General features: G+C 37.3%; 3 protein-coding genes and 2 long non-coding RNA genes across 14 annotated transcripts; 2 read left to right on the forward strand and 3 right to left on the reverse strand.

Annotated features, from left to right (window-relative positions):
• The first annotated feature begins 8865 nt into the window (after nucleotides 1–8865).
• On the forward strand, nucleotides 8866–12044 carry LOC124337836. The gene is made up of 8 exons (XM_046791849.1): nucleotides 8866–9136; nucleotides 9213–9359; nucleotides 9431–9547; nucleotides 9621–9873; nucleotides 9962–10152; nucleotides 10220–11207; nucleotides 11277–11410; nucleotides 11485–12044. The coding sequence occupies exons 1-8, from the start codon at nucleotides 8998–9000 to the stop codon at nucleotides 11733–11735; spliced, it is 2220 nt and encodes a 739-aa protein (XP_046647805.1). The 5' UTR covers nucleotides 8866–8997; the 3' UTR covers nucleotides 11736–12044.
• Nucleotides 12045–12181: 137 nt separating this feature from the next.
• On the forward strand, nucleotides 12182–14296 carry LOC124335780. 4 transcript variants are annotated; one of them, XR_006916909.1, is made up of 5 exons: nucleotides 12191–12315; nucleotides 12390–12546; nucleotides 12780–12864; nucleotides 13987–14082; nucleotides 14145–14296. It is a non-coding gene; the product is annotated as an uncharacterized LOC124335780 (long non-coding RNA). The 4 variants fall into 4 exon arrangements; XR_006916910.1 differs by having other exon boundaries at nucleotides 12182–12275; nucleotides 13987–14296; XR_006916908.1 differs by having other exon boundaries at nucleotides 12193–12315; nucleotides 13987–14296.
• A 56-nt stretch (nucleotides 14297–14352) lies between these two features.
• LOC124335779 lies at nucleotides 14353–16730 on the reverse strand. Of its 5 annotated transcripts, none has more exons than XR_006916906.1 (6): nucleotides 16599–16730; nucleotides 16441–16523; nucleotides 16243–16378; nucleotides 15310–15410; nucleotides 15149–15250; nucleotides 14353–14796 (listed from the first exon to the last, which is right to left on the reverse strand). It is a non-coding gene; the product is annotated as an uncharacterized LOC124335779 (long non-coding RNA). The 5 variants fall into 5 exon arrangements; XR_006916907.1 differs by having other exon boundaries at nucleotides 16694–16728; XR_006916904.1 differs by having other exon boundaries at nucleotides 16441–16594; nucleotides 16694–16727.
• Nucleotides 16731–17219: 489 nt separating this feature from the next.
• Nucleotides 17220–22849, reverse strand: LOC124335778 (alkylglycerol monooxygenase-like). The gene is made up of 18 exons (XM_046789239.1): nucleotides 22433–22849; nucleotides 22272–22351; nucleotides 22060–22189; nucleotides 21876–21995; nucleotides 21525–21626; nucleotides 21118–21464; nucleotides 20644–21037; nucleotides 20386–20552; nucleotides 20145–20318; nucleotides 19171–20076; nucleotides 18964–19094; nucleotides 18744–18895; nucleotides 18557–18664; nucleotides 18299–18500; nucleotides 18074–18222; nucleotides 17846–17980; nucleotides 17641–17763; nucleotides 17220–17573 (listed from the first exon to the last, which is right to left on the reverse strand). Exons 13-18 carry the CDS (start codon nucleotides 18617–18619, stop codon nucleotides 17322–17324), a joined length of 924 nt encoding a protein of 307 aa, XP_046645195.1. The 5' UTR covers nucleotides 18620–18664; nucleotides 18744–18895; nucleotides 18964–19094; nucleotides 19171–20076; nucleotides 20145–20318; nucleotides 20386–20552; nucleotides 20644–21037; nucleotides 21118–21464; nucleotides 21525–21626; nucleotides 21876–21995; nucleotides 22060–22189; nucleotides 22272–22351; nucleotides 22433–22849; the 3' UTR covers nucleotides 17220–17321.
• A 253-nt stretch (nucleotides 22850–23102) lies between these two features.
• LOC124335776 lies at nucleotides 23103–27505 on the reverse strand. 3 transcript variants are annotated; one of them, XM_046789236.1, is made up of 16 exons: nucleotides 27031–27504; nucleotides 26853–26929; nucleotides 26617–26794; nucleotides 26272–26514; nucleotides 26062–26163; nucleotides 25603–25985; nucleotides 25169–25547; nucleotides 24913–25082; nucleotides 24681–24845; nucleotides 24577–24607; nucleotides 24334–24497; nucleotides 24106–24255; nucleotides 23841–24029; nucleotides 23621–23768; nucleotides 23415–23560; nucleotides 23103–23327 (listed from the first exon to the last, which is right to left on the reverse strand). In XM_046789236.1, the coding sequence occupies exons 1-16, from the start codon at nucleotides 27407–27409 to the stop codon at nucleotides 23247–23249; spliced, it is 2985 nt and encodes a 994-aa protein (XP_046645192.1). In that variant the 5' UTR covers nucleotides 27410–27504; the 3' UTR covers nucleotides 23103–23246. The 3 variants fall into 3 exon arrangements, with proteins under 3 accessions (XP_046645192.1, XP_046645191.1, XP_046645190.1); XM_046789235.1 differs by having other exon boundaries at nucleotides 23103–23560; nucleotides 26062–26160; nucleotides 27031–27505; XM_046789234.1 differs by having other exon boundaries at nucleotides 23103–23560.
• Between the last annotated feature and the right edge of the window lie 190 nt (nucleotides 27506–27695).

The following is a 27695-nucleotide window of genomic DNA, read 5'->3' on the forward strand; positions in this document are numbered from 1 at the left end:
CAGTGTCCTCAATTACCCCCCAAAATAGGCCCCTCCCACAAATCTGAGGAAACTTTAAAGGTATTTTATGGGGAAATGGTTCATTATTAAATTATATAAAAAATATGGGGGGTTCATTACAATATGGAATACATAAAAACAAAATTTTAAAGAAATTCAATAATTAGTTTGGGAGATATAGGGGGGAAACAAAAACCGTCCCGTTTTACTCCAGTCTCCCCTACCAACTGAAAAAGAAGCCAGAAGATCCAAGAAGTCATTCCTCAAGAAGTAGGTCGAGAAGCCGCTACCGGATTGGCTTCTTGGATAATCTAACGTGGTTTCTTGGTACTGACTTCTTGGATAAAGTGGCTTCTTGGCCTTACCCCAAACAACATATACTTTTTTCAAATGAAATTTTTGCTGAAAATGAGTGCTGCAAGTGTTTCTTATCTAAAAAATTATATTTTGTTAACTGCTTACACAATTTCCTTTATTTTTTTGTTATTTAGGTCTGATACGTAAAAATAGTACTCCTTGATTGGCTCCAATTACCAAAGATATTTTGAGAGAAACTTTCGATAAGCAAATAAAGCTGCTGAAAAAGGCCAAACGTTGTTACGTCAACGAAACCTTCTTTGTCCCACAACCCAGTCACAGCATATCAACTGATTATCATCAATGCCTTTTTTAGGCAAGGAGAGGCCAAATTCGCTGGCCTGAATGTCCAAGACCCTTTTAAAGTCTATGACATGATCAAACCTATAGCTGGCGAAATGGAAATATTCGATCCAATTTAATTTACTTTGAATTAATGAAAAACGCAGAGGAGCCCGTAAGCCATTGGATGGAAAGCCCCTTTACGGAGCATTCCTTGAAGTTTGCCTTAATTAGTCCTAGAGAGTTTGAAAAACAGGAAAAAATGTAAGAAGTAATGGAAAAATATTCAATTAATATATTTTCTATCAATAGATTTTATTAGCATTATTCATCTTGATGTAACACAAGTGGAAGCGAGGCTACATGACCGTCTTCTTGAATTAACATCTGATCCTATCCTTAGCTATTCAAAAGTTAAAGAGCTAGTATCCGAATTCGAGATGGCAGTTGTGTCACGCAACAAAAGCTAATGCCCAAAGTGGAGGTGAAGGATTGCAGTTTTTACATTATGCAAGCAAAGTTCAAGATCCCCCCCCCAAAAAAAAAATTTGAATAGGACCTCTGTACCAAAAGGATAAAGCGCCAAGAAAAATTTACCGAGAAATTTGGAGCCTCAACTTATTACCGACCGAAAAAATTGAAAAACGGTTTTATATAATTAAAGAAGTCAATAAAATGAGCAACAACATTTTATTGAAAACCTTCTGCAATTACCTCGAGAAATTACTTTGCTATCTCGCGAAAACAATACAACTGATGTTCGCAGCCTATATTAAAAGAACCTATAACAAGAAAGTGCACCAGTTCCTTCATTGCAAGAAAAACTAGTGCAGGATCTGGTAAGAAATTAATAGTTATTAAACTTCAGTTGCCGCCTAGAAGTTCGTTGACATCATGTGTATATTAGTTTTAAAATAACACAGTAAAAACAGTATTTAAGGTGTTTTTTACATAGTTGAACTTGTTACATAAATAGGTCGTGCAAATATGTGTCATTTTTCCTCTTCCCCCATTAGCCCTAGTGTGACCTAGTGTTAAACTGACTTAATTGTATAGTTTTTCATGCTATCTGGAAGTTAAATTTAATCTAAGCTTAGAAATGTGAAAAGCTATTAATTATTTCAACTGTTTGGAAATGTGTTGGCATAATTTGCATTCAACTCAAAATTACAAAGTAAACAATATTTAACGTACTTTTTACATATAGTTGAACTCGTTGCAGAAATTGTCATTGTTTCTGTTTTTCCTCTTCACAGATTTGACCAAGTGTGATCCGGTGTTAAACTGACTCTTTAACTTTTTTCATACTTTGGCTGAAAATGACTGCTGTAAGTATTTCTGATCTAAAGAAATATACAATTTCCTTTCTTTAATTATAATTTAGATCTTGTTCGTAAAAAATTGTACCGATTGGTACCCATCTCCAATTACAATAGAGATTTTGCGAGAAACGTTTGAAGTATACGCTCCAAACATTCGTATAAAACGCAAGTCAAGATGAGACAATGGAAATCTTCGATTAGCATTAATTTATTTTGAATCAATGGAAAACGTAGATGAGACCAGAAGCCATCTGGATGGAAAGCCCCTTTACGGAGCATACCTTTAAGTCTCCCATGATTCTACTCAAGTCGACCCGTGACAAAGGGGTAAGACTTCCATCAAGGCAGGTTGCTGCCCTTCTGGTTCAAGGTAAGATGTTTTTTTTTTCCATTTTTTTAAATAATGTTATACTTTTATTTCAATTTATTTTGAATCTTATTATGGATGTAACCTTTTCTAAACAAGATTTTAGACCAAATCATCCAATTTTCCCCTGCAAGAGCCACGACTAAAGGATGGAATGTTCCACTGCAGGTTATTGGTGCTGTTTCTGTCCGAGTTACTGTGTTTTTTTTTTAACTTTCTATTTCCCATTATTTCTGGACTATACCCTTGTGCTAGTAATATATTTTTTACTTTTTATATTCAAGGCCTCAACGATTTTTCTCAATACGTGCAACAACTACAGGGTGGAAAGTTTCTCTTGAACGAAATGGTGGCGGTGGTGCCAGTGGAGACGCGTACTTCAGTGGATAACCTTAAATTTTCCGCAAATTTTGAAGTTCCAATTTTTTTAAGGGGGGTGGATCGATCATTTCCTTGCAATGTTAAAGTGGGATAAACATCTTTAACTTTTATTGAGCTTATCAATAAAAATTTAACTTTTTCCAAACTTTGGCTGAAAATGACAACTCTTTTCTATTTATTTACTAAGTAAGACTAAGTATTTCCAATCGAAAATTTTTTTTGTTTGCCTGTACAATTTCCTTTCTTTTATTGTAATTTAGATTTTGTTGGTACAAAATTGTACCCCTTGGTTCCCGTCTTCAATTACCATAGAAATTCTGAGAAAAGCGTTTGAAATATACTGCCCGATCAAACGTATAACTTGCAAGGCAAGATGGGACAATGGCAATATTTGATCCGCATTAATCATATTCGAATTAATTAGAAACGCAGAAGAGTCCGATAGCAATTTTGATGGAAAACCCCTTTATGGAGCATACCTTAAAGTCTCCCGTTTTAGTCTACATCTATCAAGTTTTCCCGTGGAAAAGGCATAAGAGTTCCCTCAAGGCAAGTTAATGCCGTTTCTGTCCTAGGTGACGTGTGTCGAGAAATAACGAAGATGACTTTTAATTTCAATCCGAATGTATTGAGTACAATTTCAGTTTCGGACATTACGTTGTGAGCGAAAGATATGGGTAAATTGACGAGAAAGAGAGACCTGTGGTAGCGATGTCGAAATGTGTTCTGTATGTGAGAGAGAGAAATGCGACCTGTCGCGATGCGAACGAGCCCAAGTCTTGTCTCCAATCAAGTCTTGTCCAAATCCCCATGTCTTGTCTCCCATTGAATTGGTAACGAACCCATCCACCCAGGCCTCTTCAAACAGCACCCATCCACCCGTGGTTGGTAGGGTGACAAGATAAGAGAGAGAGAGAATTGGAGATATGGCATACGACGCGTCATTGACGTTGCCGTGCGTCAGGATTGACACCCTAGCGGTGTTGTACCAAAGCGCAAAAGCCGCTGCGGTCCCAACCCTACTCACCTGAGGTGCGTTAAGTGAATATGCCAAATATCAGTTTGGCGGACTTTGCTGGGTTGCCAAATTGCTTTTAACACTCAAACACTGAATTACACACACACTTAACAGTTAACACTTGTTCAAGCAAGGGAGATCTATTCTTCTGGCCATTAATTTTTGATTGATTGAATGATTGAATAATTGAGAAAAGAATGGAATCGATGTAAAAAGCTGGGCTTGGTTGGCTATCGATAGTTGGAGTTCGGAAAAAAAATTAATGGCCAGAAGAATAGTAGATCTCCCTTGCTTTTTTGAAAATCGGTCGCTAGATAGCGTGGCGAAATGACGTCTGTCAATGGCGAAAATCTTCAGAAAATGACGAAAAATTTTCAAGATTTTCTATTGCCAATATCTCTGCTAATAACCGTTTAAAATAAAAACGGGGAGAGATGTATCTGGAAGGGGGCAAAATCTTTCATTCTAAAAAATTAGATTTGTTATTAAAGGTCTGGTTTGCCCGAAAACTGATGTCAAAAATCAGTAAAAACGCTACAATTTCAGGGGGGTTAGATGGTTCAACTGCTAATAGTTCAACTTCCAATTTCCTTACTGTGCCTGCATTTGTAATAACTGCTGGAGTAAGATACCTCAGTTTTATTTTATTTTATTTTTTGTTTACCTTTTAACTAATCATTACACTTTCTCTTTTTTAGGCTTAAACAAGAACACGCTCTGCCTCCTTTGATGCAACCCCTAATACCCGACAGGCCTGCAATGCCAATAATACTTCCAACCAACATATCAAAGAAACCAAAAGCCTCTAAAAGCTTTTGGAGGATCAGGAGCAGTTGCATGTTAGGGAGCTTTTGGAATCAAATATTAGTTAACAAGAACTTCAGAAAAACTACGAACAGGCCATGGACAATGTAAAAGATATTCTTACTTTGTTTGCTGTCAACCGTCTCATGTTCTTTCAATTTTTCAGGGTCAAGAACTCCAAAAAAGTATGAATATATGAGAAAAACAAAAGTAAAAAAGGCAAGTTTGAACTTGTCTGGCTTACACACACCAACCCATCTCACACCAACCCTCCCTAAATAAGCAAGACACAGTCAAAACTGGTCAAAACAGGCGAAGAACATTAGCTTGTTTAGTTTTTGTTTTGTTTTTTTAGGGAGGAGGGAATCTTTCTAAATAAATGCACCTCTTCCCACTAGCTGAGAGATGGCATGACCTCTGGACTTCCATGAAGTGATTGCTTTCTTCAACAGTCTTAATCGAGTGGTATAAGGCTACTTGGTGGAATCCCTCAACTCTTCGTCCTCATCTCAAAACAACCCAACGTCCACCGTTACGCTTGCGGAGCGCTCACAGGTGACTGACCATTCAATTTCATTTTCTAGTGAATTGATTATTAATCCCTGCTTGCTTGAAAAATAAACCTGTCTTATGGGTGAAAAAAGATTGAGAGGGCATTGCATGAAGCCGCCGGAATTCCAGCTTTTGTACGATTGTTGACATGGAGACCTGATTCTGACGTCCAAGAACTTTTGATGGGCGTCGGGCTTTCTTCGTGCGAGGTACAACAAAGCCGGGTCCATTGAACGGTGCTGTTGAGGAATGAATCCGAGATCCTACGATCTTAAAAATTATTGGCGGTTCACATAACCGTTTCTCTCATTCGCTCATTGGCAGGAATGTCAAATCTCCGGGAATTGCAGCCAGTCAAGAACTCCGACTCTAGAATGGGGTAGAAGTAGTAGTTGGAGTGGTGCTCTTCTAGCCCCTTCTAGCGGGTAGAAGCTGTGCTAATCACCACCAAGCGGGAGTTCTACTCACTAATGCAAAACACTTGGGGAAAATATGCAAAATTGGGGCCTAGAATATCGGTTATAACTTCTAAACGAATGTCCCCTTTTAAAAAATACGAATGATAGTGATAGAATGATTATTTAGCTATCGAATGACCCCAAGGGGGGATTTCTATGTGCTAAGATGTAATGGAATGAATGTTTTAAAAAAACTATTTTTTCCCATAAGCCGCTGTGTAAAAAAACAGAAACACTTTTTAGCGCGGAAAAAAAATGGGTTTTACGTTTAATTTTTTTTATACTAAATCTTTTTATAACTGCACCAAAATTTAACTTATAGAATTAAAGATTTTCTACCATTTAATTTTTTTTTTTTAGTTTTTATTTCAACAAGAAAATATATTTACACGGGAAATTAAATTTAAAATCAAGATTTAAACATATTCGACGCAACATTTTTTACAATTATTTTAAACATAACTACATTTTTATGGTAAAAACAGTCCTCACAAACAAAAATACGGTTAATTATTTGTTTGGGTCAAATGCGCAATTTGACTAAACTAATATTATTACAAACACAAGAAGGTTGTGCCTTTATTCTTCTTTGATTTGTGTTTCTTTTCTAGATGAACATGCTTAAGACTTCAGTAGGGGGAGAGAGGTGCTAGTTGGCAGGGTAAGTTGGCATTTTGCTAGTTAGACCTCTTACAGACCAAAACAAATCAAGCCTTTTACACCAAATATGAAAGACAACACCCAGATTGCTCATACAAAATTTCAAAAGTATACGACTTCCCCAACAGGAGTTATAGCAAAAAGAAAAAAAACGGCAAAAAGGTTTTTTTGGGCCTCTCAGCACTTTTTATTTTTCTCATAGTATAAAACTCTAAGAGTGTTAGAAAACCCATGCAAAAAATAATTATTGTTTGTCTTATTTTTAAAAGAAACCCGACATTTCTACATTAAAAAGTTATTTAGTTATCAATTTATTTGTTAGAAAAGCACCCTGTGGGGTTAGTTGTCAGAAATTTTGAGGGGCATGTTGGCATACAGTTTTTTCACGAGATGCTTAGTTGCAAATTTTTCAAAATTTGACCTAGAAATTTTGGGGCAATGGAGAATCGTCAGCTGCCAACTTACCCGTAGGTGGGGCAAGTTGGCAGTCTTTTTTTCGTAGTTTTTCTCAATTTCACAATTTCGAGTAATTGAACATTGTAAACAAATACGATCAATTCATAGAGAATTGAAATTTGAATCTGATTCATTCCTTCAATTTGTAAAACGTGTGGTCAAAAAATTCAAATAAATTCACAAAAAGTTACCCTGCCAACTAGCCCCCCTCTTCCCTACTGACTTCCTACGACCCGTTCATGGATCATCGATACCGCAAGGGTCAATGCGTGTCCAAGAAAGACGGCAAGAATTACAGTTGTAAATGTCAAGCTGGATGGGGAGGCAAATTTTGCGACACCGGTGAGTGATTGATGCAAAGTCATGACGCTTAATAATTATTTCGGGTGTTGGTAGTTTTTTTAATATATATGCATAGGAAAGGGCACCCCCAGAAATGTCTGTGCTTACGCTGGCCATTTTGTTGTTACTTTCACACTCACTCACACAGTGACATTCCCCCCCCCCCTAAATCCCCTCCTTTTATTTCTTTAAATTGTTTTTCCCTTTGGTCAACTCCCGTTTCAGTATTGATTTCAATGAACTAAGTACATACCTATATTCCTATACATACCATTTATTTTTAATATTTTTCTTCTGAAATCCCTCGTTTTGTGGGTTTCCTTTTTTTGTCAATCGGACGGAAGTTTGAATCAAATATTATTACACGGTAGCGTTGAGCAGCGGTGCCAAGGAAAATAAATGCTGTAATCGCCGTTCATTTCCTTTTCCGCTTTTCCCACTTCCACCCCACCCCCCTACTTCACTCCTTCTTGTTTGACATTCTTGTGTTACCTTTAAATGCCGAACTTTGAACTCTGTTCTTTCAGGTTTCCACTTCCATTGGATTGCTGCCACTAATACTCATACCTCTGATTTTCTTTTCGTCTTTCCATGTCATCGTTATCTGTAGCCAACTAGCCACAATATTCATCAGAACATCCTGCCTCTTAATACATCGTACTGACTACTGAACACGTAGCAAATTCGTGAAATCTTGACTAAACATGTGGCGATTTTTCCGTAGTCTCTGTTGTTGCAAATAAAGGGGGAATCACATAGAAACCTGTGTATGGAGTAATTTAGATTTGCACTACAACTTGGTACACAGTCACAGTGTGGTTCACAAATGTTCTGACTCCTATACTGCACATGTATTGTAATCCGTGATCCCCCTATTTCTGATTCTCTAGCCTTTGTGACATAGAAATGACCCGAGTTATCCACAATCCGGACTGGGAATGAATCCTTAGAGCGAATTGGGGTTTTATGTGATATCCTAGTTCCAAGTCTCTCCAGTCAACTGAACAAAGGTACCCTAAATCTAGCGGCTACTACACACTAGTCAAACAACAAAGTAGAAAGTCGTCAGCTATAGGAACGCAATTCTTAAGCTTCTTTCAGAGAGTAATGAGCTCACGAAAGATGATGACTTTGGAACGTGGCGTTATTAAAAATCGAGTTACCCAATCGAGAAACCATGAATGAGCACGAACTAGCCGATCTAATTAGCCGAATTACAAAAAGTGTACAGATATTTCTAAACCTTATTGTTCAAGTACCGCTTTTTTTAAAAAACCTTCGGTAAGTTACGCTAATTAATTTTCCTTTTAATCGGCGAATTACTGCCAACCAAGCATTCCTTATAATATTAGGACCTAAGGGAAAATCCCCTACAGTTTATCGATTGTTTGGCGCATAACTGGTTTCTTGATGGCCGTAAAGGGGTACGTATTGCGTAGCGAATCGCTACGAGAAAACTGGTAATGCCGCGAGTCAAGCTTGTTAAATAGGGAACCTTTTAGGAATGCATTGTCATATACTAGGCTTAAAATTTTTGTTGAGGTCGTCTTTTTTCAATAGCAGTTTAGGCTATTTCAAATAGAGACCTTTTTTAGATGAGTCTGTTGTGAGCGAATATGGGTGAACGTATGGGTATGATCAATACAGAGAAAAAAGGTGAAGCATGCAGCCAGCTATACAGGATTACTGTAGCTGGCCGACGTGGCTCTTGTTCGATTTCAGACATATTTTCCAACAATTGGATTATATTTTTATGGATTCCTTGTCCACCGCAGGCGCAGACAGTACATGTAGGGACATAGAGGGTTGCCCTTTCACAGCAGTGATCAATGGACAAACAATTTTCTATTTGACCATGCAGGAAGTGATTGGCATTACGAATTTGGTGAGCGCCACATTCACTCCTTCCGAAAATCAGGGAATCTAGTGCTATTAAATTCATCTAGTCATTAATTTTCAGTGAATGCTCGGGTGGGGAAACAGTTTACCCGTTTCTCCATGAAGCCCGTCCCGCTGATTGCTGTGATTCTGTTTCTGGTAGCTGTGGGGAGTACGCAACCCCTCGCTGATCTGAACCAGATCCTGCCAGTGAATGAGTGTGCCAATAAGGAATCCAGCTTAGTTTACGAAGAGAAAGGTGACTTCCACACATCCGTTCCGAATAGTTGAATTGAAAATGTTGATTCGTTTTTGTTTGTTTTTTAACTTGACAGGTGATGTTACCGTTGCTGTTCTTTTGGATCTGACACAGGGTCCGCTATGCATTCAAAAAAATGCCGCCTCGATGCAAAGCATGAATGGAATTTTGCAGACTTTCCAAACTCTCAATTCTATTCAATATCTGAAAGGACTAAAAATTGGTAACTTACAGAACCCACTAATTATAGGCCACATTTTCAAATAATTTAGCGTAAACTGTTGCTTTTTTAAGGTATCCGAATATTTGATACTTGCGGTCAAGAGAGTATAGCGCTGCAAGCTGTCCTGCAAACGGCTCTTGAGGCAAATTTAACTCACGGCCTCCCATGCAGAGTTGGCGTTCACTTAGGTGCTGAATAATTCAAGGTTTTTATTGGAAATCAGTTTCCTGACTAAATCTCTGGTTTCATTCACACTGTTAGGTTTCCTATTCCCAATTCGCTCCTATCCAGCTGCGGCACAACTTCTGAATGTGCTAAATCTCCCGGCTACTGATATATCATTTTGGCAAACAACTTCTCCGCTGGACGCTGTATCAGATCTCCTCATTCGACTGAGGTGGTCTTCGATTGCAGTGATCAGTCAGTCTAAACCGGCGTTGCTGACTTTCTCAAAGAAAGCTAGCGAACGCAGTATCTGTATTGTGGCGCAGACTGTTCTATCCCCCATTAACAGGCAAGCTATAAAGCAAGTTCAACTAGAAAATCAATTTTTTAAAAGCAGACGATAAATATATTCATTATTTTATCTTTGATAACAAAAGTAGGACTAAAGAAATGACAGTTCGCGCCGTACGGCGATCAAAGCGGTCCGGATCAAAAGTCTATCTTTTAATTGGCTCCAGTGAATTTTTGTTGGCAGTTCTTCCGCACTTTCAAGCGAATAGTACGAATACCAATTCGTCAAAATACGTTCTCGTTGCTGCTGATAACTGGAATTCCAACTTCACCGAAGGTATTTAGGCCTGTTAAAATTTAAATGGTTTGGTACATGAAATTACTGAGTGTTATTGACTATACAGAAGTGGCACAGAGCGTCCAAGAAGCTCTAATTATTCGTCCCCAAAGAGTGTTAACTGACGATAACGTCTCCGCTCGTGTCTTGTATTCCCTGATCAAGCAATTCAAGAATCACCTGTCGAGCACCTGCCGAGGCAAATTCAAATCTTGCGACCTTGAACCTCATCATTTGATAAAGAAAACAGCGCTCGCAGAGGAAGACTTACGGATTCTCAAACTTTCCACTGACATAAGTATATACAACGAACTGTTTCCTGTCAGTTATGTGTCCACGAAGAACCCCAAAGGAGTGCAGACAATCGTTGATATTGGCAACATTCACGAAGACAAATTTATCCCCACTGGAAATATAAATGTTGGTCGAGAAGAGATCACAGAGTGCACTGATTGTCTCTGCACTAATGTCGACACATCACCAAGTTTCATCTTCCAACTTCGCGACGAGTTACACATAATCGTCGTCGGCTCAGTTTCCGTATTAGGCATCTTACTGACTCTGACTGGCCTGATGTTTATAATTTATATTCAGTGTTGCTCCAGCCATGAAGATCGATCTGGCAACTTTATTTTTTTGCTTCTCCTGGCCGTCTTGATTCTCTATTTTGTCAGTTTCCTTTACCTTTTAGTACCAAGCAGCATCTTGTGCTTAAGTCGTGTTATAGCGTTAAGTGGATCTTACACCTTTTTCCTAGCCGCAATTTTTTCGACTGCGGCTACTAGTCTGGTGGGTAATCGGCCGGATGACAAGACTGCTCGATTGTGCATTCAGATGCTCCTATTTGTCCTGGCGATCAGCGTCCAGGCCCCCGTTTTAACTTACGAAACGCTTTTCCGCGACGACTCTTTACAAATCAACAAAATTCTCACCGACTACGGCCCGAAAACCGAGTGTACTCTTGACGATTTACTTTCGCTCAAGCTTTTCCTATACCCCACTATATTACTTGGGATTGTGAGTTTAGGAAGCATTATCGTCATCTACCATCATTGGTAATTACGAAACAACTCTATAATGGTTTCTACGTGCAATGAATTTCTAAAAACTTGTACGTTTCACAGGCACGTTTCAGCTATCAAAATCAACCTCAGTGTATCCTCGTTGGTATGTTTATCGATCAACGTTACGTGGGTTGTTTTATACTTCCAGCTTGGAAAGGAATGGCGAGACATTGTCATCCTATCTGGAATTCAAGGTTTTATCCTACACAATTTTACACTCTAAAGTACTATAATAATATCTTTCTTGGTTGATTCATGACTTATAAAGGAAACGCATTCGTCATACTATTTGGAGTGGTTCTGCCAAAAATCGTTATGGGTTTACAAAATCTTAATCATTCTTATCCTACGAAAGCATGGCAAGTTACTGAAAACACCAGCGACCCGGACGATCAGGAAAGCTCAGAACGGACACCGCCTCCTCCTCGTCCACATCAACAGCACATTTATGCTATTCCCAGCGAATATGATCGCCGATCAACGGAGTCAGATTACAATAATCGTAATACTGCCATGTAAAGAAATAGGTGGAGAGATTTATCTTGATTTATTATCATGTAATTTAATTTATAATTTAAAAGCTAAATGGAAAGATTTTATGGTATACAGACCGCAATCTACTTTCTGCAAGAAAATAAAAACCGATATCAATTGCACATACAGCAGTATTTTTTGTCTTCTCAACTATAAGGGTACAGGGAGCTAGCTAAAATCTTGAAATTCGTGGTGTACAAAAACTAATAGGTGAACTATTTTCTCATCATGTAAGGTTGTTAAGGTAACATTTGCAAATTACTTCCGAGTTTCTGAATTTGATTTTCAGTGGTCCATTTACCATTTGTCGTGACTCGTGAAAAACCAAAACGATTTCACTTTTGCTTTTTTATTTATTTTGTATCATTTTATGCATCTGTAATATTTTGGCAACGCTGTCACAGTTATTCTGTTCCATTTACGGATTTACCATTTGTCAGAGTGTTCTGCTTATGCTCAACTTTGGTCATTGACTCATTGTTCGAAAACGCTCTGCTGTCTCGTTGTTTCCTGTGATTGGATAAAGTTAGTTCATTTTTAATGAACATTACAGCCAGTGATTAGTGTAACCCTCAGTTTACACAGTAGTTATTTGATGGTTTTCTGATAGTAATTGACTTTTTATTTTTCTATTAACAGCCTGGTGAAGTCCATGCTTCTTCATTGCAGTCCAATGTGCATATGAATTTGTTACGACCAACTGGCGAAAGGTGTTCCTCTTGCAGGCTCACTACCTGTACCGAGTGTACTGGTTGTATCTTTTGTCACATGCAGAAACACTAAAGAACACTTTAAAGTAATTAAATGTTGTTTTACAATAAGGCTACACATTTACTTTGTTGATCACAAGCTCTTTGCTTTATATCTGTGGACTTTTCAGTTTTTTTCTAAAGCTTGCCAACTGTTGATTTCTTTATTACATTTATATATTTTTTTGTACTTACGATAGATTGCTTTGTTTAACTTAATCTGTCATTATGTTGTTTCACTGACACTTTTCTAATAGGAATCTAATTTTTTTCCAAGTAGGATTAACAGCCGAGTCTGGTGAATCTGAGCTTCTTTGTTGCATACCAGTCTGTTCATGGATTTATTGCAGCCAGCTGTGTGAAAGGTAACTTTCTAACTGTACTGTCTGTGAATTGTGTCACATTCATTAACTCTTCAGAACTGCTAGGGTAATTATTTTGTTCAACTTATTAACTGCAAGGCTACAGATTTAGGTATTTGGTGACTATCTCTTTTCTTGTCTCTTCTCATAGACCTGTCACATCCCAAGTCCTCATAGAACTGTTGCATCCATCAAATTGGCCTAGTAAAATGAAGTCCCTATGGATTTGGTCGTAATTTTAAATTTTTTAAATATTTTAACTGTTGTTGCCTGGACACTAGGGACATCTGGCGGCCAGATTTGTTTTCAATTTTTGAACATAGGCTAGCCCTTTAGCCTTTAGCCCCTACCTTCTTCTTGTTTCTCTGTCAGTTGAAGCGTGGGTCGCGTGGGTTTTTAGAGTAGGTAACATCGATATCATGTAGCTTACATCTCTTTCTTTCAATCATTTGTCTTTAGTTGTGAATTTTGTAAAGGGAAAATGGTTAACTCAAGATAGGTTGATACAGAAAGAATATTTGTTTCACTGTAAGGTACTCTTCAAAGTTCAAATGATTTTGTATTTAATCTGGTTCAACTAGTTTCATGTAAATTTGAACAATATCTATCAGATAATTATGCGATAGAATATTTGGGGTAACAGTTTGAAACAATGTAAGGTAGCATTTATTTTTTTTTACACAGCATTTCCATTGATTTAGAAGATTCAATTCATTTTGGTTATAGGTTTGTTATGTTCTCATAGAACATAGACAGCTCAATCCATCAAATTGTCCTAGTAAACTGAAGTCCATATGGATTTGGTCGTAATTTTTTTTAAATTTTAATTGTTATTGCTTGTACACTGAGGACATCTGTCGGCCAGCTTTGTTTTCATTTTTGGAGCTTAGGCTAGTAGCCCTTTAGCCCCTATCTTCTTGTTGGTTTTATTGTCAGTCTGTTCGTTGAAGCGTGGGTTTTGAGAGAAGGGCCGCCATTGTTCCTCGTTGGTTTTTTTTCTGTTAGTTGGGTTTCTTGGCCAATGTATTTCTACTTGGGATTGGTTAACGATGGTGAACGCAATTATTTTTTTTTTGTTAACGTGAAGCAACCCCGAAAGATTTAAATGCCATGTTGTATTTGTAGATGAATCTTGAAGCTAGCAGATTTGGAAAACATACTGTCCAGCACATCCAGATTTCAGAAGCTGAATAACATTTAACATGTACAACATTCTTTAAGGTGAAATTGTTGATTAAATTTATACAAATTTGGATCATGGCATTTGTGATGTTAGATTGCAGGGACCTTTTAAAATGTGGAACTTCACTGTAGCCATCTGCTTGCTTTCATCCAATTGTGCAGACCTGTGCTGTCATTTATATATTCAAACTTTATAATCCATTCCCTATAACTACATTTGAAAACTTAACATCATACAAATTATATACCTTTACCTTAGACTCCACAATTACTTGCATATATATACAAGTAGGTTATGGAATGAAAAGCATGGATATACAAGTCGGATGGTGTTAGGTTTATGGGTGGTATGGTTATAGGTCGTGGAGTATAAGGTATGGATAGTGGTCAGGTATTGGGATTGTGGTATGGTTATAAGTTATGAAGCTTATATCCTTATGTACTACGTCAGAAAAAATGAATAATAATACCAAAAACTTTTAAAATATGACAAGTCCCTCACCCCAACTTCCCTCTCGTTGCTTAAACAACGCGAAAATGTTTTTTTTTGTTGTCGACATAAACCCCCACATTTCTATTTCTTTTTAAACATGACAACAATAATAGACAAAATATGATTGAATATAAAAATATGATTGCAACTTCCGCAACTGGACACCAGCACCAAGGAGCAGCCACAGTTTAACTTTAAGTCTTTCACCAGCATAGCTGCAACATCACACCACATTGGGCAGCAAGAACAGGAACAAAACCCTGTAGACAAAATGGAATGAAATAAATCTTCAGTGTTGCTGGAAATACTGCATGAATTAAAAGCTACTTTAAATTGCTTCAAGTCAACCAATTGTCAAAAGTGAACACACATATTCTACGGCTACGCACATATTCTTTCTATGTCAACCTTCCTTCCCTATATACAATCCTAAACTAAATTACATGAGCGAAAGAAAAAGCAGAAATCAAGAGCTTAATGAAATCCCAAAAAAGGCAAACACTAATCTTGAACTAATCCTAAACAAAGAAATTTAAGCTTATTTCCCTAAAACTTCTTTAGTTTACTTTCATCTCAACACATTTAATTTTGAATAAACTGAATAAGAGTCACCTTAGTGTAGTGCACATGTTATTTACATTCACAGCACAGGTCTGCACAATTGGATGCAAGCGAGTAGTTGGCTACAGTGAAGTTCAATACTTTAAAAGGTGCCTGCGAAAACATCACAAATGGTATGATCCAAATTGTTTAAAGTTAATTAACAACTTCACCTTTAAGAAAGTTGTATATGTTAGATGTTATTCAGCTTCTGGAATCTGGATGTGGTGGACAGTATGGTATGGTTTCCAAATCTGCTAGCTTCAATATTCATCTACAAATAAAAAAATGCCACTTAAAACTTTCAGGGTTACTTCACATAAAAAAAAACTATTAATTGCGTTCACCATAGTCAACCAATCCCAAATAGAAAAAAATCGGCCAAGAAACCCAACTAACAGAGAAAACCCCAACGAGGAACAATGGCGGCCCTACTCTCAAAACCCACACTTCAACCAACAGACTAACATAAAAACCAAGAAGAAGGTAGCGGCAGCCCCAAAATTGTAAATAAATCTGGCCTCCAGATGTCCTCAGTGCCCAAGCAATAACAATTTAAAAATTTAAAAACAAATTACGACCAAATCCATATGGACTTAGGTTTTCTTGGCCAATTTGATGGATAACAAGGACATGGGACTGGACAGGTCTATGAGAGTTGAGAAAATAATAAACCTTAAACTAAAATGAAATGAATCTTCTGAATCAATGAAAATGCTGTGTAAAAAAAAAAAAAAAAACTAATGCTACCTTACATTGTTTCAAATAGTTACCCCAAATATTCTATGGCAATTATCGGATAGCTATTGTTCAAACACACAGTTACATGAAACTAGTTGACCCATTTACGATTAAAATACAAAATCATTTGAACTTTGTACTCTACAGTGAAAAGTAAGATTCTTTCTGTATCAACCTATCTTGAGTAAACCATTTTTCCTTTACAAAATCTACAACTAAATGCATGTGATTGAAAGAAAGCTGTTAGCTTCATGAAATCCCAAGATGTTAAAACTAAACAACGGAAGCTAAGCTTTGTTCCTGAAAACTTCAGAGGTTTAACCTCAACACATTAAATTTCTAAACAAACTAAATAAGGTAGTCACCTGATTGGCCTTCAATAAGTGGGCATGTTAATCCACATTCACAGCAGAGCTAACTGAAAATTCCGTGCAGGCTGCACAATTGGATGCAAGAACTTGATTGGATGGCTGAAGTGAAGTTCCGTGTTGTAAAAGGTGCCTGCAATCAAACATTACAAATGTCATTTTCCAAATTTATAACAGTTTAACCAATCATTTTACCATTAAGAACATTTTACAAATTAAATTTACGTGGTGGGCAGCGTGGTTTCCATCTCTGTAGCTCCAACATTAGTCTACCATGTCTACCAATAAAAAAGGGCTTAACAATTTCGGGGTTACTTCACGTTGAAAAAAAAATTGCCTTCGCCATCGCCTACCAATCCCATATAGAAAATTACAAATACATCCGCCAAGTGACCCAGCTAACGGAAATAAAAAACCCAACGAAGAACAATAACAATGGCGGACTTACTCTCGAAACCCACGCTTCAACTAACAGCAACTAACAGGGAAGAAGAAGGTAGGGCTAAAGGGCTTGCCCTATGCCCCAAAATTGAAAACAAATCTGGCCGCTAGATGTCCTCAGCGTCCAAGCCATAACCAATCAGTTAGATGACTTAGATCTGCGTTAGCAAGCTAAAGGCGGCAAAGGGCTTTTACGTCCCCGGCCACCCATCACCATACTCATCTCATATTCATAACATATATACACACTAAAGAACCTTGTTCATAAATTTGTACAATATTTGTGGGAAATATCCACGGTTTTATCAGTGATGGTTAAATAGAAATTGATTTGACTTTATTACCTAGCTCGAGTGGTAGCACGTAGTAAGAGAATTTCACTAATTTCTTAGATCTCAACACTCATTCCTGTATCCATTACCACCGATGACATTCTATGTCTGTGGTAGCTGCTACCCTTCTGAGATCTACCAACAACTTCAAAGATTTTAAAATGGCTACGGTAAGCGAGTAAATCGAGACCTCGAGGCGCGTGGTTTAAAAAAGCCGTGTATTAGGAGAAAAAATAATCTACTTTCCTCCGTATGCCAAACAACCTGTACACAATCTCTACGGGAAATTATAGGATGCTTACTCTAGCCACGATGGCACTTGAAGAAATATTCTAGTGCTAGTAAACCCCACATTAACGCAGAAATGTAGAAAACAAATTGCTGCAAATCCCTAAAAATTCCATTTCGCTGTACAAAAGTTAGGGCAATAAGAAAAATTATGCAGCGCCCAAATTCCACACAGCAAATCCATGTGGGACGACCGTCCAGTAAACAGCTAAGAATAATCAAGGTTGTAGCGGTATAACTCAAGAAAATGTAGCTACTTATTGAAACCTGTTGAAGATAGAACGGAATAGTGTTTGTCTATAACAAATATCGCAGTGAAATAATAAAGTTATACTTCAGTATTTTCGTTCGAAAAAGTGGACTGCAAGTCTGGCAAGAGCATGAGCAAAAAGTGGATAGTAATGTAGTATTTCTTCCAACAAGGTATCAAGACTTCGAATTTCGGACGTTCAGTTATCTTGAATTACTTGGTCTCATTAGTTACGTATCTTCTTATGAATATTATTTGAATCGAATTTAATCTTATTTTACTTCTTTACCGACATTTTTAAGTGTTCCCAACCTGTCCAAGGGCTCCCAGGCTCCCAACTTGGTCCCTTAAACAAGGCTTCAATTCTGTTGGTCCAGTTATCAAAATGTCTTAATCGATTCCATAAAGGGGCATAATAGTAAGTCTAAATTTAAAAATATTTATATAATAATAATGATAGAGTAAAGTCATCAAGTCAAGTTACATAGGAAGAACTTGAACAATTGGACTTGGTTACCTGAACTCTAATTAAATTGAACGTAGAAGGAGGGAAAATCAAGCTATAGACCGTTTTTTCTTCCTTCCGTTCTTGATAAGTCCCAAAAATGCGATCCCAAATAATCAACACTCCTCCGTAATTCTTGTCCAATAAATATTTGTTGCAACCTGCATAAAATAAAGAAACAATTATATTAATTTTATCAAAGTCATGTTAGTAAAATGACGTGGAGGGCTCAGTTACCATGGTGAATTCGATGATGTTCCGGAGTATTAAAAATCCACTCTATAACGGGACCGAGATTCTCTATAGTTTCCGTATGGATCCAAAACTGATAGAGCACACTGATTTGTAAGTGGGTAATGAACTGTGTTGGTGGAATGAAGAAGGCGAGGGGAGAATACAAAATCTGTAGAGACGTGACAGAAATCAAAAGGTTGGAAAACTTTAAAGAAAAAACAATAAATAAAATAAATAAATGTAAAATTCAACAAAACCAACCCAACAAAGCCAATTATTAAAGATTCCGTGACGTATTGACTCCAACTGACATATTGAAGTCATCTGAGCTATGATGCACTTGATGATGCGCCCATAAAATATTGATTTCTGTAATTGTCAGGACATATCGTGGGAACGTCCATGTGAATGGTAAAAAATTTCAACAATAACTATTTCTGCATATTACCGTGATTAGCCCTGTGAATCCAGTAGTAGCCAAAATCTATAAGCACAGCAGTAAACAGTCCAAGCCATGTTGATTGTTCCGATAAATCAATCAAACGATAATGTTCGTGCAAGTGACAATATAGGCACATTTCGAATCCCCGCATTCCGATTCTTTCCGTAGAATGTTTTCTGTGTGATTATAGTTTTCGCCCTATAAAATTTTCTATAGATTGTCATACCTGAAACATTCCTGAAATAGACCCACACTTATAGAAGTTAGAGTATCGTTAAATCTTGGAGTGGGTTTCCCTTGCACAACTAGGACAACGTATTCGAGGAAAATCAATGTGCCAAAATAGAGAATGACGTCCTGTAGATTTTTAGAGATAAACATTAAATAATTTTGCCTTTTAATTTGAAAAAGTAGAACGAGGAGTCCAACTTACGTTTCCTAAATAATTAGATTGTCTAGAAACTTCCATCACCCTGCCACCTATTTGATTTTTTGTATTGATGGATAAAAATGAGTAAAATACTAGCTGACGTTTGTCCTTCGCTGCTGTACGCACAGACCACTTTCATGGCGAATCCAAACGTCAAGAGTAGTTTAAGGATTCAGGATAGGTGTGCATGTATCCTTGATTATATCGTTATACGTTTCCTGTCCAGCATGATAGATTTAAATCATCTGTATTCTGACTTGTGACGACGTTGTTTTGTTTATAAAAACGCGTAGGCTACTAGACAAAAGTTATTTTTTGCCGACGAATCGGGAGCACGGCTTTGATCGGACAAACGCGTCAGTTAAAAAAGTCTACTTACGGTAATCAAACTTATGCTTGAAGGTGATTAGTAAGCAAGCTAGAATGCCTAGCTGGTGTTTTAAAAAAAGACATTCAGCACGGAGAAAAATTAAAAATCTCCCTAATCCGGGAAGAATTGTGTGCTATCCGGGCTGGTCTTCAACTATGTCGCAGCAATCGCGCAAACGTCATGCGCACTAGGCTCAGAATAACTAGAACTATTTTTGGATTTCATAGTAGATAATTGTATGTTCTTTAAAAAGACTGCAGCGAGTAGAACAGTCGTTTGCTGTATGACGAAACCCAGGAATCGCATGACAAATATGTTTGAAAGTAAATAAGAAGGAAGATTTTTTTTCTTTTTTTTTTAACCTTATCTGTATGCAAGAATTGCATTTGATTATTTCCCTGAATTTCCCAGAAAAAACTTTCTATGAGCTACTTTATAAATAAAATAGCACAAATAAAGTGTAGTTGAATAAGAGCTTTTTCTTACTGCTCCTATCACTCTTCGAATAATTAGGAATTGGAAATAGCGTCCTTACATACCTAAATTGTAAAATATACAACACACATTACTATAAATGGATTCGAAGTTTTTGATGTGAAAATCTTACAGAGATATAATGGGCAGTGAATGACTTCCCATTGCTATTATATCCATAGTACTCAGGGTTATTGGGAACTAGTTAAATAAAAAGCTTGTTACTTTGTGATCGTATTGGATGTGGAGGCTTCCGACCGCTTTGATCCAGCAACAAAGGACTCGCTGAGTGCGGACCGTCATAAACCTTGAAACAAAGATCATTAGAAGTTTGCTGTTAGTTAACACACACGGCCTCGTTGATAATAACAAACCTTTATGCGGTAGTATGAATTTTCTAATTGAAACACCGTAAATGTCAACCAGATGGTAAAATTTTTCTCGACAGATATAAGCCAAGTGCAACCAAATCTTCCATCATTATCCGCTGACTGGAAAACACCAGTTGGAGATGTTAATACAGAACAACAACTCGAAGCGTCTAAAAATTATACAAAAGAAAATCATAATAAAGGAATTTAATTTTCATTGACCGACACCTTTTTCTGGTGGAAATTTTCTTACTAAATTACCTCCTACTCCTGGAGTATATATTTCTAGAGATAATGACTTTCCTCTCAGCGAAGAAGAATATTCGGGTTCAATTTCCAATTTATATTTTCGGCAAATATCAAGCGGCGTCCAAGTGACATCCGTACAGAGGTTGTCACTATATTCGAAATACGAAGAGTGGCGAAGAGTGGTTGTAAAAGAATTCTGAAATTGTCCATTTTTTATGCAATTCGTAGGAATAGAAAAAGACCGAGAGATAGCGTTCTCCACATCTTCGTGAATTCGTACATCGACGGATGTCATTAGCTGAGCGCAATCATCCGACTGAGTTGTCCATTTCAAACCCAAAATGTGCGTTGAGTTTTGTAAAGAAATGCGTTCAAAAGACACCAAATCCATTGAATTACCTGTTAACTTAAAATGATAACAGAGAAAGTAAAAAAAAATTGTAATTTGATTATAATTTGGAAAAACAGTGCATTTGACGAAATTACTTCTGGTGGAACTGTGATCTCGACACTGGATGACTGACCCTGAAGTGTTAAGTAGACTGGAATGATTTCGACAGAGTATACCTTACACTCTATCATTTCTACCAGGGGAAACATACACGATGACTCATCAGTCAACGGCAAGGTGAGTGAGAAGACATTTTCGGATTTCATCATACAATCTTTAGGAATTTTCAAAATGCTTTTCCGATTCGCCTGTTCGTTTCGAAGAGAGATTCGAATCCAAACAGCTGCCCAATACTTTTGACAATTTTTTAATTCAAACTGTATGGTTAACGTCTTATTGGGATTCAATGTAGCTTGAGGCTCGAATAGAACGCCAAGAGACTCTGATAACGCACGATAATTACCAAGGAAATAATGAAATGACATAAAAACGCGTAACATACCTGAAGGTATCTCGTCATTAAGCTGACCCACTGCACATTTAACCGCGTTTTGAAGGTCGCCGACAGCGTCTTTTACAAATTGGAAAATTGTCGTCTCGCCAACTAAAGAAAGAGTAATAGCACAAATTTCTAGATCAGGGAGAAAGAGCAGGAACACAAACATTTTAAAATCCAATTCTTGGCAAATGTAAGTAAAATTTAGTTTACAAGTGAACTTTCCATTGGGAAATAAAGAAAAGAGAAATGCAAAATCAACGATCAATCCTTATCTAAAAAATGCTTTATAATAAAAATACGACTTATGATGTAAGACTATCTTAAATTATTTGTTCTATGTTCACAATAACTCACCAAGAGAAGCCTCACGAGCATGTCGTAAGAGATCAGTGTAATTGTTGCTTCTATTTAAAAATTTCCATTCTTCATTAGACCTTGAATAAATTGATGCGTTTGCGAGCGGTTCTGATTCATCTTTTAATTGAAATAATATTGTTATGTGTAAAGATTGTACTTGTTTAATCTTAAAATATTTTACCTCGTAATTGATGCGAGTGGAGAAAGTGCAATTTCGAATCTGGAATTATTTGATGTTTGGTTCACACCTGTGATACATCGTTCAATTTCTCTGATTGATCACTCCGCATTTGAAATGAGGTAGTGCTTTTCTGTAAATAAAATAATTTTAAGTAGTTACGTATATAATAGGCGAAAAGAAAAATCTTTGAGGCTGATAGATCATTATTATACCTTGGACCATTTCAGAGCTTCTCTCAGTCTTTCTCTCGGTGTATAGGAACGTTCGCCAGTCTGCCGCTTTCTCCTGCGAACTTTTTCAATGACACATTAAGACTAGTCCTAAACAAGAGCAAGAGCACTTTGTTGTCGGCATGCTAAAAAAAAATACTTACTTTTTACTGGTGATTCCAGCGAATTCGTCATTTGATTTGAACGTAACAAAGTAGATGCGACTGGATCGTACGCATCTGCAGTCAGTAAAGAATTCAATAGAGGATCCGATTTCAAGGCAGCTGCACTTGCTGCGGAAAATTCCTGGTCCTTAACAGACGCGAGTATCGACACTGTGCGCATAAGGGCATCTTCAATGTTGTGTAAACGAATTGACTGCTCTTCAAGTCGATCAAACAAAAACACACACATTTCTTGCGAGCAATGCGAATCTTTTGCTGTCGGTTTTTTACTCAAACATCCAGTAGCCGCAAACAAAAGAACTGCCACGAGGGAAAAAATGCGTCTCAACGCCATTAAACGATCCATGGTTTTAAATTGGCTAATAACAAGCATTGCAACAGTATTATATATTTAAAAAAAAAATACCGTCTGGTAGTGAATTCTACACCGCATATGAATATTGTTGCTGAACTTGATAATTTTTCTTGAACGAACTAAAGCAAATAGGGAGGAATATTCACCTTTGACATTTGATTATTTTTAAGCAAAATTAGCGTTTTTGTTTAACTGAAGTTCAAGGATAGGAGGGCAAAGATGCGCCAGCAAAATTGGCCCAAACATTTAATTCCAATTTCTCGTCTAGAATTAACGCGTTATCTTTGTCGCAAATAAATTTGATTCGCTTTATTAAACCGAACATTTTTCTACTATAACAAATTTAGCATAGTTTGGTAGCAGGTCGGACAAACAAAACGTCCAATGTGGGGATCATGCAGGTTATGTGTATACGAAAAACTTGCTGAATATTCAGAATCATCGTTTCCAGTAGCGATATGTGGATGGGGACGTAGACGTCGACGTTTGCTTATTGGTAGACGCTGAGGACCAGTATTCCCATACCGACGTAGGTGGGGACGTGGACGAAGAAGGGTACGTAGACGTCGACGTTGGCATAACGGTAAGCGCTGAGGGCCAGTCTCCTGTAGTACCGAATGGTAAGTATCTAACAGTAGTACCACGTTGTTTTGATTCCATGGAAGATTGGGTGTCAGCGACTACTGTACTACCTATTATCGTTTTGGGGAACTTTTCATCGATCGGAACGGTGGTATAAAATGCTAAGAAACCTAAAAATATCGAAGGAATTAGATCTTTACTTTTTTCAAGCGCTATGTCTCTTAAATCACCTTTGAAAAAAACATCATTGTAACTGTTTTCGTTAGTTGAAAATCGAACAAGCAATTTATTAGTCGTGCTAGTCACTGACACTGGTTTCGATTTTTTCCCTGACAGTTCTAAAAGGAGTGGAGAGTAGAAAGTTGATCCATCGTAAATCTAATTACGTAAAAAAAAAATTAATAAATAAATAAAGTATTCAACTGATTAAAGTTTCTTAAATTAATTTACCGAAACGAAATCATGATCTCTTTCAGTGTCGAAGTACACGAATGTTAATCGGATCTGAGAATAATCGTCAACACTGATTTCCCAGCGACAATCCAGGAGCGAAGAATATACGTTATTAGGCCTATCTGTGTGGCTATAAAACGTGTCACTAGAGCTAGTCAAATAGTATGAGCAATTATTGTTCTGCGACTAAACCAAATCAAATAAAAGAAAAAAATGTTAAATGAAAACTCGCAATTCAAAATTTCTTCTAATCGTTTTTTACACTTATAACATTCCAAGAGTATTCTCTTTCCCTTTCTAAAGAATTCCAAGCTGGGAATTTTATGAGTGTTTTTCTACTAAAGGAATAAATTGAAGCTCTTGATGAGCCATTGTAAATAACGGTTCCTTCAGAAGACCAGTCATCGTAAACCTTAAAAAATGTCACGGATTCAAACAATTAATTTGCAAAACTAACGCATTTCTGGCAAACGAAAAATAAGATACTTACAATTATAGGGAAAGGAACTATCGCTTTTGATTGACTAGTTAGTAATATCGTGTTCCCCGACCCTGTATTCTCAATGTACCATACACACTCGGCACTACTGTTTTCGCTTGGAGGGTAGGTAGGCTTTAAAATGTTCCCTGTATTCACAATGTATCCACCGCATCCTAGATTACGATAAAAAATAGCACATAATTTTAATTTTAAAAATTGTTCCAGTAGATATAATACAGATAGGATGTTTACCGTCAACATAGGGAGTACTTGTTCCCTTAACCTAAGATAAATGTGATGGCTAAATCCATTAACTTTTTGACAAGAAATTCAAAATTGTGTTTAACCATACATACAGTGATATAATGCGCCGTGAATTTTTTTCCATAATCCTGTCTTCTGTAATATTGTGGGGACAATTGAACAAAAAGCTTGTTACTTCTTGACCGTATAGCTTTGGGTGGTTCACTGCCGTAACGGTCCAGCAGCAAAGGACTTGTGGAGTAAGGCCCATCATAAACCTTGAAAAAAACAAAAACACTCTTATCTTATTCATTTAACTTACAATTAATTGAGAAATAAATGGACCTTCACACTGTAGTAGGAACCTTCAATAAAAAATTCCGTAAACGTCAGCCAAATAGTAGAATCTTTTTCTACTGATATAAGCCAAGTGCAACCGTTATAATTCCCATCATTATTGAGGGAACTCAAAACGCCAGATGAAAAAGTAACCATGTAGCAACAATTCGATAGGTCTATAAATATTAAAAAGGAAAAAAAAATCATACATTTATAGGTCTGAATTATAGTCGATAAATTATTTTTTTGTCCTGCTGTATACCTGTTCCCGATGTAAAAATCTCAAGAGAAGATGATTTTCCTCTAAAAGAAGAGAAATATTCGGGTTCGACTTCCAATTTATATTTTCGACAAATGTCAAGTGGCTCCCAATTGATACTGCTGCAAATATTGTTTTCCTTTTCAAGAGATGAAAATGAGACAGAAAACGAATTTTGATATGCGTTTCCGATGCACTCCGAGGGAACTGAGTAAGAACGCAACATGGAATCCGATGCGTCCTCATAAATTTTTAGGTTAACTGACGTCATTAACTGAGCGCAATCACGGGACTGAGCCGACCATTGTAAACCCAGCATATGAGTAGAATTGGATAACGGAGTGTGTTCAAAAGAAACCAGATCAGTAGAATTTCCTGCCAACTTTATACAACGTAAATTGATTTCAATGGTGAAAAACATGTGAAATGGAATTTACTTGAGGAGGAACTGTAATCTCGACAATAGAGGGCTGACCCTGAAGTGAAACGTAGATAGGAATGATTTCGACATTGTAGACTTTGCATTCCATCAGTCTGGCCAAGGGAAATGTGCATGGTGCTTTAGCTTTTGATGGCAAAGTAATTGAGTATTCGTCTCCTGTTTTATTAAAACACTCTTTTGGAACCTGCAGGACTAAATGCTTGTCATCCTTGGCCTTGCTATTCTTTCTGCTCCTCAGGATCATCAACTCGTTTCTAAGGGAGATTCGAATCCACACAGATATCCAATACTTTTTACAACTATTCAACTCAAACTGCACAGTCAGTGTTTTATCCGGATTCAGTGTGGCTTGGGGCTCAGATAAAATACCGATTGGTTCTGTTTTTGAAAGAAGAAAAAAAAAACGAAAATAATAATATTGATAATAACCGACAGTTTTAGCGTGAATTCTCACCTGAAACGTTAGATTCATCAAACTGAGCCATTGCGCACTTCATCGCGCCTGTAAGATCGCCAACAACATCTTTGACAAATTTTTTGGTAGCCAGCTGATCTGCTGCGGATATAAAATTCAAAATCTTATGCCGCAATAGTAAAAGACTCGCTATTATCATTATGGAACCTTCATTTAGTTTTCCTTTCCTTAATTCTACAAAACTCTAACCTGACGTTGGTGCTAAATTACTGTTCACGTTTTTGGTAGTGGGAAGCGTTCCGGGAACATTTACGGTAGTCGTTGTGGGATAGGTTGGTGTAGTTGCTTCAGTAATAGTTAATGCAGAAGTAGAGTACAGCCTACTGCTTTTTATTTCAGGTTGTGGCGACGTAGTTTGGATTTCTCCGCGAAATGTTGTCCGCATTACATCTTTGTCCGTCTCAATAGCAGATCTCGAAAGTTTATTGAAATCTTGAAAGAATAAACTGGGTTAGCTTCTTATAGTCAGTTTTTTTTTCATCGTTAATTATAAACAAATAATCTGCCCAATTAAGAATTGTGTTTATTCGCTACCTCTACCCACGGTGGGTGCGCTGCCTTGTGACGATGTGTTAACGACGTCTTCAACGACAATTTCCTGTCGTGTATCCTCATTTGTTGACAGCAACTTAAATCCAGCGTTTAATTCCACAGAACTAGCGGTTACCGGAATCTGGCTGGTGCTGGTACTGATATCGTTACTAGTGCTTTTCTATAGATTCGCGAAAACAATTATAGTCTTATATGTTACCAAAAATGGAAATCGTTACCTTTGCCCATTTTAAAGCTACGGCCAGTCTTTCCCTTGGAGTCATATGTTCTCTTCCAGTTTGTCGCTTTTTCCTCCCTGCATCACCAACGACAATCAATTAATTTGATTCTTTAACAGGTGGTAGCCGATATACACTAAAGCTTTCCGGACAACCATTCAGTTGTCAATATTTATACCTCTTATTGGGGATTCCAGTGAATTCGTTATTTGATCTGAACGTAACAGGATAGATGCGACTGGATCGTACGCATCTGCAGTCAGTAAAGAATTCAATAGAGGATCCGATTTCAAGGCAGCACTTGCTGCGGAAAATTCCTGGTCCTTAACAGACGCGAGTATCGACACTGTGCGCATAAGGGCATCTTCAATGTTGTGTAAACGAATCGACTGCTCTTCAAGTCGATCAAACAAAAACACACACATCTGTTGCGAACAGAGTGATGATCCATTTGCTGGTTCTTCCGAAGAAGACTCGTAAGCCACGCAACCAACAGCTGCTAAAATAACCGTCGCAGTGAAGATGAAGAAGCGTCTCCAAACCCGTGTACGATCCATCTTTCACGCTAAATTGCGATCGACATAAAATTTATAGCTTTGAAACTGACGCAGTGCACTCACTGCTGCTTGTAAACTACTAAAGAAATTACACTAAAGCAAAACATTTTAATGGGAGGCGAATACAAGAAAAGCGGTCATTGCTGCAGCTGAGAGTTTATTCATCTCCGACCTTTGACGCCATGTAATGCACAAGCAGCGATTTTAAATTCACCGACATCCGCATAATTTCTAATAGGTTTCTAAAACAACATAAATTTGATTGCTCGACAGAAACTTATCCATC

Source organism: Daphnia pulicaria, chromosome 4 (genome assembly GCF_021234035.1).
Source record: "Daphnia pulicaria isolate SC F1-1A chromosome 4, SC_F0-13Bv2, whole genome shotgun sequence".
Taxonomy (NCBI): Eukaryota; Metazoa; Arthropoda; class Branchiopoda; order Diplostraca; family Daphniidae; genus Daphnia; species Daphnia pulicaria.

Excerpts from the sequence above, each read along its gene's own strand:
- LOC124337836 (XM_046791849.1), top strand. The coding sequence starts at position 8,998 with ATGAAGCCCGTCCCGCTGATTGCTGTGATTCTGTTTCTGGTAGCTGTG. Across the intron at positions 9,137-9,212 it reads CTTAGTTTACGAAGAGAAAG|GTGATGTTACCGTTGCTGTT; the intron begins GTGACTTCCACA and ends TTAACTTGACAG. Across the intron at positions 11,208-11,276 it reads ATCGTCATCTACCATCATTG|GCACGTTTCAGCTATCAAAA; the intron begins GTAATTACGAAA and ends TACGTTTCACAG.
- LOC124335778 (XM_046789239.1), bottom strand. The coding sequence starts at position 18,619 with ATGACTTCAATATGTCAGTTGGAGTCAATACGTCACGGAATCTTTAAT. Across the intron at positions 18,223-18,298 it reads ACATCATCGAATTCACCATG|GTTGCAACAAATATTTATTG; the intron begins GTAACTGAGCCC and ends TATTTTATGCAG. Across the intron at positions 17,981-18,073 it reads TCAATTTAATTAGAGTTCAG|ACTTACTATTATGCCCCTTT; the intron begins GTAACCAAGTCC and ends TTTTAAATTTAG.
- LOC124335776 (XM_046789234.1), bottom strand. The coding sequence starts at position 27,409 with ATGGATCGTACACGGGTTTGGAGACGCTTCTTCATCTTCACTGCGACG. Across the intron at positions 26,795-26,852 it reads TAGCTTTAAAATGGGCAAAG|AAAAGCACTAGTAACGATAT; the intron begins GTAACGATTTCC and ends GCGAATCTATAG. Across the intron at positions 24,498-24,576 it reads AAGTACTCCCTATGTTGACG|GATGCGGTGGATACATTGTG; the intron begins GTAAACATCCTA and ends ATCGTAATCTAG.